Here is a 21,242-nt window from a genome sequence, read left to right as displayed (position 1 = left end):
CCGTGATCTGGTTCCGTCTGTAAAAGATGTGATTCCGGACATACAATACCCTGGTGTCTACAAACTAAGTTGCCTCTGTGGTAGTAGTTACATTGGAGAAACCAAACGCCATATCTCGGACCGCATTCGTGAACATTAAGCAGACCTTAAACAAGGTCGGACCAACACCTCGGCCGTAGCAGATCATTGTTCTAATTCAGTAGGCTCACATGCCATTGACTTTTCCAAGACGGAGGTTCTTTGTAAGCCATCTGGCTTCCATGAGAGATTCGTTCATGAGGCTATCCACATATACAAGCACAGAGACTATTTCAACCGAGAAGATGGATTCTATCTTAGCAATCATTGGAAAGATTTGATAAATCATTTCAGTTCTTGATTGATTGTTCACGCTTACAGTGGCTTTCAGACAGCATACATAAAAAGAAATTTCGTCTCCCCCCTCCTCTTTTCAAAAAATAGATAGACTAGTCCTGGGCAAACTGTCAATCGCTGCGCGTGACGCAAACGTTATTTTTTTTAATTTATATATATAAATAAATATGCCGTTTTCAAAATAAATTTATGCAAACCGACACACCTGATGATGACCGTTTGAGTTATGGTCGAAACGTCGTGAGAATTTTTATTGTTTTATATATATTTTGTTATTTTGTTGTTTCTCTTCAACGTGACTTTACCGAAAAAACTAAGAATATAGTGTTTGTCCTATGAATAATCTCACCCACACGATAGGAATGAGGATTTTCCACCACTGGCACAGGGCTGTAAACTGGGGATATGCACCGGTTTAGAATATTTGGCTGCTATATATTTCCACGTGATAAGCTACTTCGTTGAGCTATCATTTGTAGCCAGGTCGCTTCTGAAAAAGAGCTACATAGCTCAGTGGGCCTTAACTGGTAAAATAAAAAAAGTTTCGTTTTTAGTGTAATGCTCATTTGAACAGGAAATCACTTTGACTTTTCACCAAGTTATGCCTATCTCAGCTGGAGGGTCTATAATGTGTATATATTTTCTGTTAAATTACACAAGGCGAACCGCACTTAACAGCATAAATTAGCACTGCGTGCGTTGAGAGAGATTTGTTAATTTAATTGACTGCAATAGTAGTTCTGTGGTGTTGACATTTGGGGTGGTTCCGTGACAGGAAGTGAGGGTTTGCTGACTGGAGGAGTTATAAAAGAGTGTTTCTTCATTTCGAGGATGACAGTGGTAGAGTTTGTATTAAACTGTAAATTAAAATTGTATAGTTATATTTTTAGGGGTTATATTGCCTGTCTTGATGTGCGGTCGCATTCGGACAGACAACTCAGTATTATGCAGTAAAATCATTTATTGTATTTACCTGCTCCCTATTTCATCGCAAAGTGTGTTCATCGGCAAGATAGTTAAACGTGTAATTGTTTTGAAAACGTGTCTTTATGCAGACAGATATTCAAACTCTCACAGGACATCAACAAATTGGACCCAAAGGGAAAGTGGAAAGTTGTGGCTGAATTAACAAAAAGGTACGTTTCTCTCTCTCACTCTGCAACATTAGTACAGCAACACATGTACATGTGCAGTGTGTACCATCGCTTTCCATGGGATTAGTATTTGCTGTGTGTATCCCTAGAACAGTGATTCCCAACCTGTGGTCCAGAGATCACAGGTGGCTGATGACGCAGGGGGAAGTGGTCTGCAGCGCTGTTGCCGATGCTACGGTTTGGAGTAATGTTGACGCGTTTAATGTTGACACATACTGTATGCTTTTCGTGCATGGCGGTCCAGAAAGGTTGGGAACCACTAGCCTTCGGTTGAGAGCAACTCATGTAGCAAGACTTCATTCAAAGGGGGGGGGGGGGTCATACATAAACCAAGGGGGGCGACACAGAGCTAAACAAACTTTAAACGAATGCCATTATTAGAACAGCTTTTGTCTGTCATGCTGTATGAGAAATATTGTACCAACATTGTTTGACTTGACTATCAGAAATTCAAAAGGGGAACTGGGCCTTCAGCGGGGGAGGGGGATCGGGAGGAGGGCTAGGACTTGGGGCGTGCAGTTTGATTGGCCTACCAGAAAGTAGCAGAGGAAACAATGTACACTATAAGAAATCAGACGTGATTGGGGTTCGTCATTGTTTCTGGCAGGTTCCAGGTGTCTCCCACTGACATGTGGCAAACGGGGAAGGAGAAAATGACTCGGTAAGGATGGCAGTGCTTTGTGCATCGGTGCTTCGCATAGGGCAGCTCTGCATTTTGCTACATGGTAGGTGGTAGCCTTGAAACAGCTGATAATCCATGAAAGCTCATCTCAACAAAATGTGTTCTTTTGTAGGGACCGACCGTTAAGCAGATGAAGTGATGCAATTATATGGTTAATTGTATGGTTCATAATGTGGGTATATGATTAGAGGAGGATTGTCAAGTATGTTAATGAAACTAGAGTGGGTTATCTTTTTTTTAAGGTGGATTATCTTGATTTGAAGATTTCGTGACTGCAGGAATCCATACTCTTTGGTTCTTTCGGTAAAGTCACGTAGGTAGAAAATAAAACAAACGGTTTTAAAACAGTCTGCCTCAGCAGCAGGCCATGCTTTCCCACCTGATGACAGACGCTTGTGTTGTGCCCGAAACGTCGTGATTTATTTTATACCTACGTGACTTTACCGAAAGAAACAAAGAGTGCACATTGTTATGTTTGTCTAGACCAGCGGTGGCCAATCCACTGAGTACTGTGATCCATCCTGGCGGATCTCAACAACAGCGCCTCCACGATAATCCACCGCACCTAACGTAGCCAACCGTGCTAATCGGAGGTGCGCGGGAAGGACAACAAACTAAACACACAAAAAACTAAATTTTGATTTAAAGCTTTCGTGACTGCAGTAATTCATATTCTTAGTTCTTTCGGTAAAGTCACGTTGAAGGGAAACAACAAAATTATAAAATATATAAAACAATAAAAATTCTCACGACGTTTCGACCATAACACAAACGTCGTGAGAATTTTTATTGTTTTATATATATATTATTATTTTGTTGTTTCCCTTCAACGTGAGTTTACCGAAAGAACTAAGAATATGAATACACAAAAAAACTGTTCTTAAGAAATTAGTTTTCAAACGAGAGAGACAGCTTTCTTTTGATCCTAGTCCCAAACGGTGTTAGAGCAGAGGACGCGGTCTAACAGTTTTTGGACAAAAGAAAGCTGTCACTGGTGTGGACCAATCAGTTTCAAAGACAATGCATATATTATCAGAGTATGTTTTTTGTTTGCATTCTGACCACAAGTATTGTGGTTAATGCAGACATGATTCCTTGTAAAAGGTTTCAGTTTGGTGTTTTAACATCCTAACAGCTGTTTTGTTGCCAGAAAAAAGGGGAAACCCTGTTCTCATCTTCCGTATAGCCTAACAGACTATTGGGACAAGTTGTGTTAGTGATTGCCTATGAAGAAGGCCAGCAATGCACACGAGGGGGTGGGTGGCCAACACCACGCTCGGCCGTCTTTGTCTCCCCAGTGGCGATGTTTACACACCGCACCAGGTACCATCATAATTTAAGGCGGAGTCGACCTAGGAGGCCCAGGACTGTGTTCGTAGCGCAACGCGCTAACCACTACACCAATGTCCCCCATTCATGCGTGTACCCGCACACATGCACATGCATTCATATGGACGCACGCATGAACACGCATGCACAAATACATACGCATTCACATATATACACACACACATACTTAGCTGCAAACGTACACAAACTTGAATACCGTATTTTCCCGCATATAACCTGCATACGCATATAACCCACAGACGCATATACCCCACAAAAATAGCGTTTTGTGTAAAACAAATTTCAGATAGCCCGCTGCACCAGTTACTACCGCTGAGTCGACCAGGGGGAGGCCCAGGACTGATTTACACATGCATGCATACGTACAGCACTACATTTTCTCACGATGTTTAGTCATTCATCGCAAATGGATATTTCCCAATCAACCGTCAGCGGCGCTACTCTTTACAGTTGAAGGGAAGTTATTTTCTTTCCCCCAATATCATCATCTCGGTCGTAATTCTTAGAAATGCTGTGCGGACGCAGTCTGCTGCCTTTCCGCAATGGCAGCACAAGCTCTGGGTCAACGTTCGAAAAACACCTTTAGCAAACACAATATGGAACCTTCTTATACCTTATACTTGGGAGGAAAGTTGACCGATGATGTCATGATGAACAACAAGGTCAAATGGTAGCAGAGTGGTCAAAGCGTTTGCCGGCTGAGCTAGTTTTTTTTTGCATGTTAATGGTGAACATGTTAACGGTGGTTATCCGAATACAGAGCCTGGTAACCACCACGAGAATGTGAAATTTCGGCCAGAGTCGCAAACGGAGATAATCACCACCCATGCTCATTTGAGAAGGCGGACAATTAACTTTTTTATATTTTATATTTTCTTTACTGGCCAATTTTTTTCAAACTTAAATATTTTGCTGATGTACAATGATATGAAATTAGAATGAGTTTAGCGATAAAATGCCAGGAGGTGGCAGTGTTCATATGTGTGGGTTTTCGCCAGGTTTATTCAGTTTTAAGTTTAGTTTTTTTTTCACCAGGATTGAGTCTCATTTGCAAGAGTCACCAAAATAATAAAGTAAAGTTAATTACATCAATGAAGTAAATTAAAATAATAAGAAAATAACCAGGTGTATAGATAGAGCAAAACCAACTGCGTTACAGAATACATTTAAAGTATCACAGAAATTCATATTCTATGAATTACTGCAGTCACGAAAGCTTTAAATCAAAATTTATCACAGAAAAATAAATCAATATTAAATTAAATACATTTCATATAATTAATTATGGATTGGACAAATTACTTTTGAAAAACCGTGCATAATCTTTTGCATGGCAGGAGATAAAAGGAAGTGTTGCAATTAGAAGCCGACCGAAATTCGGATTCGGTTTCGGCGCCGAAAGTTGGCAATGTCCTCTTTCGGCATACTTTCGGTTTCGACAAAAAATCAATTTTTAACTTTCGGTTTCGGCCAAAAGTAAATTTTTTACTTTCGGTTTCGGCTGAAAGTTAATTTTTAGCTTTCGATCTGGTTTCGGTTTCGGCCAAAACTGATATTGACTTTCGGTCGTCATTCGTCAACCGAAGATCTATTTTTAGAATATAACGCTAGTGCTACGTCTATCACTCTGCCTATCGGCCGGTCAGTCGGCGCTAGGCAATCCTATGCGATAGGCTGCAAACACACACATACGTACACACAAACACACACACATACGTACACACAAACACACACATACGTACACACAAACACACACATACGTCAACAGCAGCAGCTTGGGAGCGAGGTTACAGCCGCAACCATGGTCTGCTAATGTATATACGACCGGTCAACAGACGGCAGCCTGTGTGGCTGAATGCGGAAAAACTGTTGTTTCTTAACTACAACATTCATTTGTTTGGATATTATTACTAAGTAAGGAACACCTAAAGATTTGATATTTAGCGACTTTTACTGCAGGCTCTGAGTGATTAGTTCTAGATTTTTTTTTTATTAAAGTAGCATTGCATCATGACATATTTCATAAATCTTGTGTTCGGTAACTTCGGTTATATACCTATCTATTTCGGTTTCGGCCGAAAGTCAATTTTTTACTTTCGGTCTGGTTTCGGTTTCGGCCGAAACCAGAAATTCAGTTTCGGTCAGCCTCTAGTTGCAATGTTTTCGAGTCGAATGCTAAGTTTGTTCAACCGGTCCAAGGACGCAGCAGCAGCAGGCGCTGTGTGGATCGCGGGATGTTGTGTGGACGGCAAATTTGTCGTTGATGCGTTTGATGGTTTGGACTTCACAGTCGCAGTTCGGAAAATATTTGATCTTCCGTTTGCTGGAAGATGGCTGCGCCAAGTAAAATTAAGTTACAGAGAAAATGCCTTTTAACATTTGCTGCTTATTTTCAAGTATGTAAGCAGACAAATATATACATCTAATGCAATCCAAACACTCTAAAATGGAATTGACCAAAATATCCAAATGCAGGCCCATTATGAGTCCTGAGAGTGATAATTTCATGGGTAAGTAATTGTGCTTCCCACAGCAGTGAGTGATGTGGATGAAATGAAATGTCAAAGCGGTTTCTGGTTCTGCAATAGAAAAAAAATAGTGAACTTGTCTCGAATGTATGTGGCTATTACACAAGGATGATTGTTTTGACGAACTTTGTAGCTGTGGTTACACATGGTCATTGATTTCCTATTGGCTTCGTGCTACGGTTAATTTATGAAGTTTTCTGGTAAAATTGCTATCATCTCAGTGAGATCCTATTGAGTGCAATTGTCGTGACCGAAATTCTCGATCACTCACCCGAACCAAACGTGCAGCCAAACAGACTTATCAGGAGGTAGGTGCAGAGAGGCCTCCATGGTGATTGATCGGGATGCAAGGTTAGAAGGGATTGGAGGAGAGGTTCAAACTGAGGCGACGTTTGGGAACCGTTCGAGGGAGAAGGACGGGGGTTGGCCGAATGGAGGACAGTGCGAGACGTTTCGAGATATTTGGGCTCCGAAAGGGTTCAAAGGGGAGAAGCACAAGGGGGGAGGGGACGTTGAGCTTCAAGAGTAAAGCGAGAGAAGCGGGGCCCAGTGTTGGTGCTCTATCAAATAAATAAAGGCTCCAAGTACAACATGTGTTGGCGTCTTCACACAATGGAAACCGCATAACGCATATTTTCATTGGAGTGGTAATAACAATTGTTTTAGAGTTTGGTTCTGGGAAAGGTTGAACGTGAATATCTTTACCGCAACATAGTCACATAATGACCTACACGATCGTACTGGCCTGCTTTTAACGTTGCTAGCAGGTGGCAGTGCAGCAAGTGGGTTCACAAACCCATCTGAGCAGGCCTTTGAGTGGTATTGCCCTGCACATGAATAATTGTACATGTTATATCCTCCTAGTCATTTTATTTTAGGCATGCATTGGTTCCCTCCCAGGCTCAGAAAACCCATTGGAGAGGAATTTTACAAACACCACAGTTGCAGGGCCCTGTTGAGAAGAAGTTTTAGGAGTCGGTGAGGCTTCTCTGAGAAAATAGAGGGCATGCTAAGTTCACAGTATTTGGTGTTGGTGTGGTTGTTACTGTCTCCAAATTGATTTCGCTACAGACTCGTGAAGACAGAACCACCAACTCCTCCTCCTCCTGACTACAAGCAAGACTTGCCATATGAAGGTGCATTATTTTCAGCAATTTTAATCATTACCACATTTGATATTAGCGTTATTCTTATATTATTACAGCCTTTATTACAAGGCTGTAATAAAGGTTCCATTTCACAGACAATCTACAGTAGCTTTGCAGTCGGGCGTGATGATTGTGATGTGTTTTCCCAATTGAGTCATTTTTTAAATATGGATGGTGAGGCTGGAACACGGCATACTATTTATTGAATAACATGGAATCCTCAAGTTAATACACCAGTGGTTAATACACCAGCGGTTAATACACCAGCAGATAATACACCAGCTGATAATACACCAGCAGATAATACACCCGCGGTTAATACACCAGCAGATAACACACCAGCGTGTAATACACCAGTAGATAATACACCCGCGGTTAATACACCAGCAGATTAACACACTAGCTTGTAATACACCAGCAGATAATACACCAGCAGATAATACACCCGTGGTTAATACACCAGCAGATAACACACCAGCGTGTAATACACCAGTAGATAATACACCAGCAGATAATACACCCGCGGTTAATACACCAGCAGATAACACACTAGCTTGTAATACACCAGCAGATAATACACCCGCGGTTAATACACCAGCAGACAACACACCAGCGTGTAATACACCAGAAGATAATACACCAGCGGTTAATACACCAGCAATAATTACCAGGGGAGCTGGCGGACTTGAACCCTCAATCTCTGCAACAAGCAGCAAACGTGCCATTGCTCGGCCTTTACACAAAACTACCAAACTCCGCCTATGCACTTCACAATTCTGTGCCAGCCACAAAGACGCTGACCTGCCATTCGTCAAAACCTTCATCATATTTAAACCGAGCATCTTTATTTGTGGCTGTTCCTGATCCAGTCATGGAAAAATTCCCTGCTTCTATGACAGGAGCCAGGCCATGCTTGGGTCAGCCACTGTTGACTTCCCACTCAATGGTGCTCATTTTCCACACACCAAAGGGACGATGATGATGATGGGCTGCGCCAATCCACAACCAGGGTTTGAACTTGCACCCTTCGATTTGTTAAACGGATGCTCAAATCACGCCGCCAATACCCAATAAATACACCGTACCATAAATGTTACTGCATATAGATAGCATGTAACTGCAGCTATCTCACTATGATCAAGTGCTTACCCAACATTCCTGTCTGACGAATACATTTTCAGATCTGGGCCAAGCCAAACAAAGCCCCAAAGCAGTTTTTCCGTGCAGGCATTGCTGAAATGAGCTGAGACCATCAACTAATTTAATATGAGAACCTGGTTTAATCAAGGGTAGCTGATAGACTAAATTTAAGCCAGAGGAGCTGGCCCAGTACTCTTCCATGGTCATTATGAACCCTCTGAGTCACTTAATATTGCTGGAAACTTCTTCTCCATCGCCTATGCATTTGGTGATCACGAGGATGTCTCTATCAGCCAGTTATTTAACAATGCAACCTTTTTATGTTGTCTGTTCTTTCTTTTTTCAGAGCCATACAAATCAGAGGTATGAACATTTTCATGGAAAAAAACCTGTCACACATGCATTATTCTTTCTATAATGCATTCTCTTTTCATTAATGCACGGCATTGTTTTATTCGGAAATATAATGCACGAGTAAACTCTCGCGGTAAAACCATCAAGAGTTAAAAGTGTCGACGCTCAAGTGAGCATCACCTTCATGAGCCAATAGTGGAAATTCCACATTGCCACGGCAGGGATCAGTAATTCCACTGGCCCAGAGCTAGTGACATAAATTCAGATGCCATTCCCTCTATCTGAAACACCTTCTGACTTCACGCTAAATGGAACTCATTTTATCTACCCTGCAGTGACAAATATCTAAAATGACCAGCAACTAGGTTTGTTTTTTACCACATGACCCTACAACCGTAAGACATTACAGTAAAATGTTCCCATCTGATGGGTCCTTGAGAAGAGTGACAAACCTGAAACAGTGGTCTGGAGTGTGTTACCATGAGTAAAAAGGTAAAGGTGCAGCACTGAAATTCATTGCTGACTTCATTGCTGGAGGAAGGGCCTCCACTCCAGGGAGCTCTAGAGATCTCTAGAGCATATTTCGGCCAATAATTCCACACTGACCAGATGTCTTTGAAAGAAGTAAAATCACGCACACTCTACCCCCACTACATGCAACATTGCGGTCGATTTACTGGTGTATACATTTGTTGCTGCTGGGTGAACAGAGGCAGGGCAATTAAGAAATGTGCGCATTGCGTCAACTGCTGAGCCTGTAGATTGAACCGGCAATTCGAATATTGCAAGTCCATTGTGCGAACTGGTTGTAAAGCGCTATCTTAGCACTTGCTTCGTGCTGCCCGTGCCGCAGGCTTGCATTTACGATGACTGCATCACTCAGGCTGGGCAGCACCAGGCATCCCACAAGGAGAGCAGCACTCAGGATTCATCGAGCGACAGCGATATGGATTACATCATTCCAAATGGGGCGAGCGCCAACCTCGGCAACCTCCCACATGCCAAAGGTACCATCGTCTGAGATGGCCCATTGGCTCAGAGGTCAGAGACACTAAGCTTGCACCGCTGACTCTCTTACCTTTCCTACAGTTAGCACTCCCCTATCGTTTTTTGCACTCCTCTGTCGTTTTTGTATTGTTTGTTGTTTCAACTTTCTGACCCCCGTGCCCCTACTCGACATCTATGAAAAAGAGCTTCATAGCTCATTGGATTAATCCAGGATAAAAGAACAAATTCGGATTCTTAAATACAGACATCCGCTTGTGATTACCCTGTAGTGTGTTGATGTTCTTATCCTAGTCATCGGTGTTTGTATAATAAAGCCCTCACGTACAATTTGGGTCTGCACTCAATCTATCAAAATTCCTGCGGAAAATGTAAAAAATATTGGTTTGTTTGTCATGCATTGAATATTTAATGCTGTAACCGGGTTGGTGGGAAAGTGATGCACTCTAGTGTGTCGTTGCAGTTTCCTCCGACATTATAAATTGCTAAATAGTAGCAAGCTTCGAATCTAGTTTTAGCAAGAACCTCTCAAAAAATGTTCGGGTCTCAGTGAGACTTTCCTGTGTCAATAAAGAGGACTAATATTGCTGTACTAGTCTTTTGCCCGTCCAAGAACAGGTGTATTTCAGTAAATTTGAAACTTACAAGCGAAAAGCAGACCGCGACGTGATAGTCATTGAATCAATTAATGTGCAATTTGTAAGGACACGGTGACACAGACTTATTTCATTTAAAGGTTTAAAATCCCTTGTTCATCACGACGTCCTTTTTACTTCGATGTCTCAACAGCGTTACGGAGATCACGTGACGTGAGGGTTCTGCCTTTGTAGTGAGGGTTGAAGCTGACGCTGAGGAGGGGGGAGGAGGCGCCTCGTCCCCCCATGTGGAGTGACGTCACCCGCTAATTTCTATCAATGGCGGGGAGGTGTCCATTTGGAAGACGTCACCTCTTCATTATTATTAATGAGGGGGGCTGTTCGATGTGGTGTCACCTGCTCATGATTATTAATGAGGGGGGTGATACATGTGGAGGGACGTAATCCGCTCATGATTATTAATGAGGGGGGGGGGGGTCCATGTGGAGGACGTCATCTGTTCATTATTATTAATGAGGGGAGCTCGCCGACGTATAGTGACGTCACACGCGGGGAACACGGACATTCTTGGCTCATTATAGTAGTAAATAATAATTAACGGTCAGCCAGAATGTTTTTCTTTATTGTGCTGGAATGCCAAGTAATATATTAATGTGGTATGTTTCCTCACGCAGGATCCCCAAAACAGCGAAAACCTAAGCCTGTTGAACATATGAATGCGGTAAAACTCTTCATCACTTGTTTTTCTTTTTACAATTGATATCGATATGTACTCCCATCATCAGTATACGCTGACCTACCAGGAAAAATAACACATTAAGTGGGCCAGAAACGGCAAATATAATGGAAACCGAGAAAGGACTGCATCGCCATTTGACAAGTGGAAGGCCTATACGATATCACAAAGGGGAGTAGTGGCACAGTGGTTAGCGCACTGCACTATGAACCCGGCGACCGACTTGAGTTCCATTCCCAGCCCCGTAGCTGCCATCTGTAGCAAGCATTATCGGAACTGGTCCTGCGTCCTCCTTTGCGCACCTGCACTGACCAGCAGGGTGAAGTATGGTCATAGAACCCCTGTGACCCGCATGGTGTGAGGCATTCATCCAGCAGTGGTTTGACAAAGGGCTATACATTATACAATATACTCGATGTTACTTTAGTATAATCTGCAAAGGGCATGGGTTCCAATCCCTGCTTGAGAAATGTTGTCTGTAATACTAGTCATCTCGCACATTTGTCAATTACTAGGTGTTATTGTAGTCGAAATAAGTGCGTATGTATGTTGAACTTCTTTCGCACCGTACTTAACCAACCATGCTAATTGTAGGTGCTAATAATAATACATACGTAGAAGGACTCAGGACACCGACGTCAGATATGAGGACCTTTATTTTAGCACACCGACTGACAAGCTTCCAGACATCATTTGGTCCTTATGCTGGTACCCCGGGGTACCAAATAATACAAAATGGCTGAGGCAATTCAATATTTAATTTCTGTGACACTATGTTTTCCAGGGGTGTACTTAACTCCGCGACTGGGGTACCAAGCAATACGAAATCAGTGCTACTCCACGATGTCGAAACGCCAAACATTAGCATAAAAAATCCTTTATGGAAAATTTGAACTTTTAATAGTGCATCGTTTACAGCTCGTCGAGATGAATCGATTGCCGCATCGCCAACCACCAACAGACTAAAAATGACTGCATCACGGACATTATGCGAGAGCCGGGGTACTTTGGAACCGCGCGGTACCGCCATAAGGTTCATTCTCCCAGCCGTCCCCTCTCCCCCTTCTTGAACCTCTCCTTTTATCCATGCCCCCCTCCCTCTCGTCCCCCGCCTTCCTCCACCAATCCCATCTCTTTGCCTCCCAACCGACAGTCCACTGTCTCCTCCCCCTATTCCACTTTCCCGCTGTTTTGCTTTTGAACCAAGATGACCAATCCTAGCTCAGTAGTTCCACTGGCACCTCCCTGGGTTGGGCCCACCCTCTGATGTTGAAAGACTCCTCCCTCTCTGTCATACAGTACTATGTTTTAATAAACAATCAATTGGAAAAATTATGCATTCTTGCGTGTCTAATGAAATTGTTTCTTTACTTTCAGTTTGATTATGAGAATGAAGAAGATATTTCACCCCAAAATAGTAAGTGCTACAAATAGTGGCATGTGCTTTACGCAATCTAACCCAAAAAACCTCTATTATCAATGATATTGGTCGCGAAAGCCGACGTGTTAAACATGCGCTTTTTAATGGTTGAAGTTTCTCTTCAATCTCAGTCATGTGAAAACATTCAGCATTTCCCGTGGCCTCAAAGTGCACCTACTCTGGCAAATGAGCTGTGGTGACGTCACTGTCACTTCGTGGCGGTTGTTTTTGTTAATCACGGTATTTGCTGTATTCGCTTAGCTGTGGCGGTGACCAGGGGGATATTGAAGTCTGTGAGAGCCACCCTGATCTCCCGGGGGGATTCCACAAGCAGGGCCGAGACCCCCCCCAGCCCAGTACCACGGCCCTCCCACCTCCAATCCTCGCACAGCATCAGCTCATGTGGGCCCAGCCCGATGAAGGTGAGGACAGAGACACTGGCATCCAGATGGACAGGTGTAGACAAACAGGTGGGTAGACAGGTAGGCAGGTAACCTTGTCGATCATTGGACAAGACAGGCAAGTAGGCAGGAGGAGAGAGATGATCAGTGATTATCATACATTCTCAAAGTTGTTAGTTTTTGGTGGAGCCAACGGTGACCACGACCAACCCTTCTTTAACCCTGTCCAAGCTGCTTGCTCCGATGCCAGCGAGAGATTACGCTCACGCCGTCTGTGTTTAGCAGAATTTGAGGATGAAATATTTTGGTCTCGTGGTTGGCGTGGACCTTGATGGGAGGAATAAATTGGGGGCCCCTCTACAGAGCTCGTCCGCACCACCACCTCCCACCCCCCCCACTCGTTGTAGCGCAGTGCCTGGTGGGCCCCTCTACCCCATGGGCTCCAGTGCAGCTGCCCGGTTCCCCCCCTAAAGCAGAGCTTTAGGGGGGGAACCGGGCAGTATGTTGCATTGGTCGTGGCAAAAAAAGTTTCACTTGTGTACAGACAATCCACTGACTGGACAGAGGCTTTCCCACACTGTCAGTCATGGCAGTTGTTTGAGCATACTTTGTCACATTGGACGGTGTAGGCTTGTGAAGTAAGACTAAACAATTATATAGATCGTCATTTCATTACATTTTTTCAGCGCTCTGCTCTCCCTGAATTTTCCACTTAACCTCATTTTGTTTGACCAAAATGAGCATTTCTGCACTTTTTTTTGTACAGCATCTCCTTCAGATGCGGCTGCATACATATACTTCATAAGTTATGTTGATTTGTATAAACACTCATGACTTTTCTGAATACATCTTAATACATAGAGGACTTGAAGGGCTTAGGGTATTGGCGCCTTGCTGCCTTCCAGCATGTCTGTGGTTCCTGATTAATTGTGAGATGCATTTTGCATGACTGACGCCATATAAAACTACAATAGACATTATTATTATTATTATGATTGCTACTTCATGTCGATACTATTTTTTGTTAATGCAGAATTCGGTTCAAGGGGAGAAGGACCTTCCCAAGGAAACTCCAGGAAAAGGTGATGTTACTGCACAAGGCTTATTGATACAGCTAATGTCCTGTCAGTGTGCCCATTCACATACAGTACACTGGCTCTATGGAAGATGACAGGGTTCCAAGACAGATTATTAAGGGAGAAACCTAAAGTGAGGTGATCGTGGTGATGGAACTGTAGAATCGCACCTGGGAAGTTGGAAGTAAATTTTTCAACAGCTGATCTGGCAGAAGGAATTAAGTGATGGTAAAGTGTGGAACTGTGGTGGCATCAACAACCCAACCTCCTTAAACCTGACCTCCCTAAACTCAATTTTCCCAATCATGACCTCCCCAAAACCTGACTTTCCGAATCCAAATAAATAATTATTGAACTGATTTGCACGATTGGCTACGTACGGTGCGAAAAAAAGTTAATCATACATACATACATGAATCACCATCCTGAATTGCGACAATTCCTTGAATCGTTGGTTGAGGTGGAGGGTGTGGTGAATAATTGGGTTGAGGAGTGGCTCAGTGTCCAACCGGCCAGCAACTTCCACAACGCAGCACGAGCAATGATATCTTAAAATAAGGTTGTGCTTCCACGGTTTTATAAATACGAAACTCAAAAGCATTCCCTTTCTGGAAACAGCATGCTAATTACTTTGTCCGTCTGCCTCTTAAACAAAAACGGAAAACAGAACTCCGATCACGGAGGTGTCTCTACGGCGCGATTCCCAAGAGCAACTCAGAGAGCCAGAGTGGCCATGGACGAGGACAGCTTCCTCAGTTACCCGTGGCATCCTCATCGCGGCCGCTGCCAGATGCCCCAGGGACTGCCCAGCCCAGGGCCTTCATCCCCTTGCCGCTGCCTCCACTCAGGTGAGCGGTCAGAATGGACAGGGTGGCTTGGCCGAGACAATGTGGAGTGAGAGGCACTGAGCCGGCATTGCTGGGATCCAGGGATCTTAGCATGGGCACGTTTATTTTTTTACTTTATCACAGCAATTCAATGTATTGAGTTGCTGATCACTGTCTACCGTACTCTAAATTTCAAGTACAGTAAGTCCCCGGATTGCGGAAGACCCGACTTACGGTAATCCGACCTTACAGAAATGCTCCAATAAATAATGTCAAAATCTATATTCGTAAATGTTACGAAAGTGCAAGTAGTGCAGCGCGGTGAGGTTCAGGATGAATACCGTGGAGCGAGGCGAAAATTGTTCAGTTTCCGACATACGGAAAATTCGGGTTATGGATCATTCTCGGGAACCTAACCCTCCCGTAACCCGGGAACTGCCTGGAGCATAATTACATTGTGTAATTGATATAGTCAAAGCAACCTGATCCTATTAATCGATCAAGTTCTTCAAATTGACATACATTAGGTGTAGCTTTTTCTGAATTAGCACAATGCTCCAACCGCCAGCGGGCTGCATGTCGGGACCTCTGTTTATTGGCTGCTGCTGTACATTCTAAGTACAATAATCTGATTACCCAATGAAAAGAGAGGAATAATAATTAATTACCAGTAGCTGCTATGATAGGGTTGCCCCCTGTCCTGGTTTTCCCATGGGACCGTCTTTGTTGAGATGGCTCTCCTTAAAAACCAGCAAGTATTGCCTCAAGATTAGAAGTGTCGTTTTTTGTCAGTTGCACGATCATACACCACGAAAGACAAACCTGTATTTGCCTGTAGTTATCTTATCATCTGATATCGTGAGATATTCTCTTTTCCTATGATATGTCCTGGATTTTGTTTTACCTCAGAGGTGGTAATGTAGCTACGTCAACACATTGTATATATGTATGGTGAACTTTTTTTACAACATACATAGCCAACCATACTAATCGGAAGTACGGAGGAAGAACAATAAACTAAACACAAAAATCATTTATGAAGAAATTAGTTTTCAATCTAGATTTAAAAGTGTAAGCTCTAGTGGCTTTATATATCGGAAAGAAGAGCGTTCCAGACGGCCGCAGAAGCACATCTGAAAGCTCGCAATGCAGTGACCATCTTTGTTTGATGGATAGCCACAAGCCACAGCTGCGAGGATCATCGAAGTTCACGTGATGGTTTATGCTTCTTTACGAGATCAGCAATGTATTGTGGTTCATTTGTGGCAAGCACTTTCTGTGTAACGAGTGCGACCTCATAATGTATTCGTTTGGCAACCAGAAGCCAATGCAGCTCCGCGAGCACTGGATGGATATGGCCTGATCTTGCATTGCCCGTCACGACACGTGCCAGAGAATTTTGTACACACTGCAGCTTGGTAATGTTTTTGCCAGACGTTCCGTCGAGTAGTAAGTTGCAATAATCGAGCCTTGTTGATTGCTATGGAAGTGCTGTATGGATTGTTACATCGCCATCTGTTACACATCTACACCATGCGTTGTTCGACAGCAACTTCAGCGCCGGCCTCAGACCTGTGCTCGACAGCGTCGGTGGCAGTGACGCGGTCAAGGGGGCGCCCAGGAACTTCACCGCTCCCAGACTCATAACGGCAGCGGGCGCGCCGACCCCCTCCTCCTCCTCTTTCTCGCATAGCGACGCTGGGATGGGAGGGTGCAAGCTCAGCGCCACCTTACCCTGGCCCACGGCAGCCGACAGTGCCTCGAGTTCATTTAACGTGAGTTAAAGTGACCTCGTGCTGCAGCACAAAGGCGACGCAATCTGCAGACTCGGACATCGTTAAACATCCACTGCTGGGTGAAGGCCTCCCCACACCGAAGCCACCTCTCACACGATCCTGCAATGTAATGATCCACCAAGCACCTGCCGCACACGAGCTATTTTCATTGCTCCTTCTCCTTAGTTGAAATCCTCTTAGATTAATTCCATATCTTGGCTGCAACTTTGTCATAATTATTGTTTGGAATGTGCCAGTAGAAAGGAGGAATAACAGGTTAACTACAGCCTAATGATTTGTGTTCTAGTGGTGTCACCTGGAGTGTAGCCTTCCCATAGCATCGCTGCTGCTTTGCCCCCAAATACAATTGCATTCCACCACAGGGGATTCCGATTGATCATGCGATATAGAATGGAATGCTGTTGCAATGGCTCATGTACTACGCTATGAACCCGGCGACCTGAGTTAGATTTATGACCACGGCTACAATCAGTGGTAAGTGATATCTCACTAGTCCTAGGGATCATCCTTTACCAACCCACACTTAGGAATTGGGGTAAATATGACGAAACAACCCCCATAACTGATATGATGTGGGGAGGCCTTCATCCAACAGTGGATTTACAAAGAGGCTGGAATATTTTCAACATATATTAATTACCAAACAATTGAACATATCAATGATCATTGTATTGTTAATATAAACGACTGTCGATGATGCACGTGTGCAGGATCTGCAAAGCAGGAAGTGGTACGCTGGCAAATGTGACAGTGGTTTGGCTAAGAAAGTCGTGAAGTCCTACAACAAGGTAAGAGAGCGTTCAAGGATGCCGTGTCTTGTGCCCAAACTTGCTACGATCGTCGGTCAAACAGAGGAATGTTAAATTGTGGGAAACACATTTTTCAAACCTGAGGGATGTCTAAAGTATGGAATGCTAGCACTTATTTTTGTCACTTGACAGAAAATGTAATTTCATTATACAGGTACTCCTTGACATACGCTATAGATGCGTTCCTGAAAAATCGCGTGTATCTCAAAATTGCATTTCTGTCAAAGACAATTTCCCCATATTAAATAATGATAAAGGAGATTTCACTCACACTCGCAGACAGAATCACCAATATTATCCTCGCATATATCAATAGGCCTATTGTCAGAGACGCTCCCCTTTTATATTTCCCTCTCGTTCCTTTATTCTTAACTATCTGTTCCCTTGCTACAGCACCCTCTCATTAATTATCCCTTCACCACCTGTGACCCTTCCTCTCCAAATGTTAGACATCCGGCCACCTGTGTTCTTAATTATCCCTTCACAACCTGTTCTCTTTGTAATTTCTCTCAGCACCCCGTGTCGTCTTTTTATTTTATAAACCTTTAGTAGCTCCGTGTAACGTTTCTTCTCAATTTAGTCCCCTACACTTTGTAACGACATGGGAGTTGTGTTGTGGAGACAAAAGGAAGGGCGCTGGTGTACACACGACGAGATGTTGTACCGTATAGCACACTATTTATCATACGACACTGGCTGCTGGCAACGCCATTGGGTTGCGGTTCCAGGGTGGCGTATGTCACGTTGCGGGTGACTTTATTCCGAAAATTACCTCATGTATGTCAATAAAAGTCCTAAATACCAAGCACGCATTATGTCAAAATGGCGTACCACAAAAGCGCATAAACCGAGGGTTGCCTGTATTTAATTTAATAGGGGGGATGGTGGAGCGGTGGTGCGGTGCTTAGCGAACTGCGCTATATATCCGTTACTTTGATACCTCGCCACTGCGAACATCGGTGGTGATTGAGGTCTGCACTGAGAGTCCATGGCTTTCGCTTCAGGACGGCGCATTCCTGGTGCGGCAGAGCTCGGGGGACAGGGTGACGCAGCCCTACACGCTGGTGGTTCACTACGGTGGCAGCATCTACAACTTACGCCTGTACTGGGACCCCGTCTCCACAAAGTTCTACCTCAGCAAGGAGGTGCGGGCGCCGCCATCCCCACCCCCCCCCTACCACCAGCACAGCCTCGTGACGTCGTGCCAGCAAGGGAACGGCCCTGGAAGATAACACCACAGAGCCAATCGATTGGCCTCTCTTAACTATTGCTTGTCGACACCCCTTTGATGTAACCGAGCAGTCGTGTATTTTACAATTTTTTTTTTACTCTATCAGGTAAGGCCCACTGAGCTATATAGCTCCTTTTCAGAAGCGACCTGGCCACAAGTTATAGCTCAACGAAGTAGCGTATCATATGGAAATGTATAGCAGCTAAATACTCTAAAAGCATGTTAATAAATCTGCAGGGAAAACCGGAGTATCCGGAGAAAAATCCACGCAAACACAGAGAAAGACATGCAAACTCCAAATATAGAGGTGTCCGGGTTTAGATGGAACCCATGACCTCCTGCGTACCAGGCGAGGGAGATCAAATCTTGCCACTGCGGTACCCCATTTTGCCGTTTGTTGCAGAGGTTCATATCAACAAACTGCCCTTATTATTACTGCGGGTCCAAGTTTACCAAATTAGAAAATGGCCCGCAAATTTTTCATTTGGTATTCTACTGGCGAACTAATGCCAAGGTCATTCTTGAAAGTGAGGCTACCCTGGTCTCTTGAGTTCTCACCTGGATAAACAATGAAATAAAGAGCCGTTCTCTGTGTGTCAGTCATCCAATATGTTCATACATGTAATCCCTCAGAACTGGGAAGTGTTGAATTAAGTTAACAATACATTTTACAGCACCTTTGTCAAGCCCCCGCTTCACCCACCAAAATATTATGTTTGATTGTCCTCAGAATGGACTTCCCCCATCATAGGAATGTGAAATTTCCACCACGAACTCAGTTCTGTAAACACGACATTTGTTCCGCCTCATTCTTGATTTAATATGGAAGTACTTTCAAACTAATTTCCATTTTTTTGTCCACTCAGTAATGTATGGACTGTGACTGTCTATTTAAATCACGCATAATTTTAACCCATGAACCTCGGGCTTAAAGAAAATTGTTATTCATACGATCAACAGTTACATGCCTAAAAGTGGCTTGCTTTAATTATTGAGCAAGCACACTGTAACACGGGACGGTGGTGTGTGTGTGGACGTGTGTCTCATGACCGCACGTGTCACTTGTCTCCTTTTAGCACAGCTTCATGACGGTGGTGGATCTGGTTGAACACTACAAGCAGAAGCCGCTGTATCTCAAAACCGAGTCCTCTTCTGCCACACAGCTGGCAAGCACCTGGCTGCGATACCCCGTCTGCATCTGAGCGCCACAACACTGGGCTGCACTTGAGTGTGCAAGTGTATATCCCTGTGACAGAGAGACGGAGAGACAGGAAGCTCCCATTCTGCAAGCCGTGATGTTCCTATGGCGAAAGTAAGACATGGGTTTACTAGTGTAGCATCCAGCATGTGAGATGTAGTGAGGTTTTTGACAGGTAGGAAGGAAGCCACATGCCATGGAGAAATTTGCTTCTGAAGGTATTTTCCAGGTGAAATATTTAGTAAAGAAAAAATGCAGCTTAATGCTTTGAGGCCAGAAAGTGTTTTGGACCACCATTTACTGTATATGTGTATGTATATATACAGTATTATACCCAGTCAGGTAATGCCGTGTTCATATTTCTGCTGTGATGCAGGGCCATTGCCATAAATGCTGGCTTTCGTGTATTTTTCTTGTTTAGGGCAGCATTATGAAAGATAATATAAGCAGGCAAAACGCCTTCTTCACGGAGAAAACTCTGCACTGGCTTTGACATTTACTGTCATAAGGCTTGCTTGAAGCAATTCTGGTAAACTGCAAGATATTTATAGGCAAGGACCCTCTCTGTTATATATATGGGTTCTAGTTTGACACAAGCTGTTATTGAAGAAAGTGTGGAGTTTTTGTTTCTTATGATTGTGCACAAAATGGTGTATTTAGAATGCTTCAACTCAGATTTGGGAGGTCGCGAGTTCAAATCCTGGAAATGAGCTGCCTAAGCCCATCATCTTTCCAGGGCCAATAAAATAAGTTATACTGTGGAGAGTCAATAGTGGTTATTCTGTGGAGAGATTGGCTTTCGCCATAGAAATGTGTAATTTCCACCAATCGCTTAGGGCTGCCAACTCACTGTCCCATTGCTCATTTGAGCAGGGAAACACTGACATTTTACAATTTAAATGTATTTAATTTAAGTGCTTATGAAAAAATAACAGTTGCAAGCAATAATGAGCTTTGTTCGGTCGAATCAATGCATTGGTACATCATGACCTCTTGACCTTTATTTTCATTATAATAAAGGATGTAATAATGTTTAACATGTAGTCTTTCGCGACCAATATCATCCATAATAGAGGTTTTTTTGGTAAGATCGCGTGAATATAAATGTGTCGTTAAACCCGCCAACACCCATCACAGCCAATTAGTAAGGTTTGTCACGTAAACAAAACATGCCAATTCGTACTCTTTGGTTCTTTCAGTAAAGTCACGTAGGTATAAAGTATAAAATAAATAAAATCACGACGTTTCGGACGCAACACAAGCGTCCGTCATCAGGTGGGACAACCACAGCAAGAAACAATTGCTGAAGTAGGCAAAAGAGCTGCTGATAACAAGGGGTTATATAGATGAGGGAGGGGGAGAGGAGCCAAGGATAGAGAGGGTGGGGGGGAAATAAGAAGTAGCATGCTGCAAGCT

At 43.6% G+C, this 21,242-nt stretch overlaps 1 protein-coding gene across 9 annotated transcripts in view; it reads left to right on the top strand.

Annotated features, from left to right (window-relative positions):
* The window catches only part of LOC116941513 (uncharacterized), a 59,065-nt gene extending 38,202 nt beyond the window's left edge, over positions 1-20,863 (top strand). For 4 of the 9 annotated variants that reach the window (XM_032952653.2, XM_076066663.1, XM_032952652.2 and 1 more), the window contains 14 exons: positions 1,431-1,511; positions 2,137-2,190; positions 7,161-7,225; positions 8,724-8,740; positions 9,585-9,738; positions 11,007-11,053; positions 12,446-12,485; positions 12,750-12,910; positions 13,923-13,971; positions 14,633-14,813; positions 16,342-16,567; positions 17,299-17,376; positions 18,402-18,542; positions 19,705-20,863. In XM_032952653.2, coding sequence (XP_032808544.2) covers positions 1,431-1,511; positions 2,137-2,190; positions 7,161-7,225; positions 8,724-8,740; positions 9,585-9,738; positions 11,007-11,053; positions 12,446-12,485; positions 12,750-12,910; positions 13,923-13,971; positions 14,633-14,813; positions 16,342-16,567; positions 17,299-17,376; positions 18,402-18,542; positions 19,705-19,830 — 1,420 coding nt within the window. In that variant the 3' untranslated portion in view covers positions 19,831-20,863. The remainder of the gene's footprint in view (positions 1-1,430; positions 1,512-2,136; positions 2,191-7,160; positions 7,226-8,723; positions 8,741-9,584; positions 9,739-11,006; positions 11,054-12,445; positions 12,486-12,749; positions 12,911-13,922; positions 13,972-14,632; positions 14,814-16,341; positions 16,568-17,298; positions 17,377-18,401; positions 18,543-19,704) is intronic. The other 5 variants (XM_032952651.2, XM_032952648.2, XM_032952654.2 and 2 more) reach the window with 5 other exon arrangements.
* Positions 20,864-21,242: the final 379 nt, after the last annotated feature.

The sequence above is a fragment of the Petromyzon marinus genome, chromosome 12, assembly GCF_048934315.1.
Source record: "Petromyzon marinus isolate PM22_M1 ecotype Great Lakes invasive population chromosome 12, UKy_Petmar_22M1.pri1.0, whole genome shotgun sequence".
Lineage (NCBI taxonomy): Eukaryota > Metazoa > Chordata > Hyperoartia > Petromyzontiformes > Petromyzontidae > Petromyzon > Petromyzon marinus.
The sequence above is the reverse complement of the archived record's forward strand: the minus strand, read 5'-3'. Positions and strand labels throughout refer to the sequence as shown.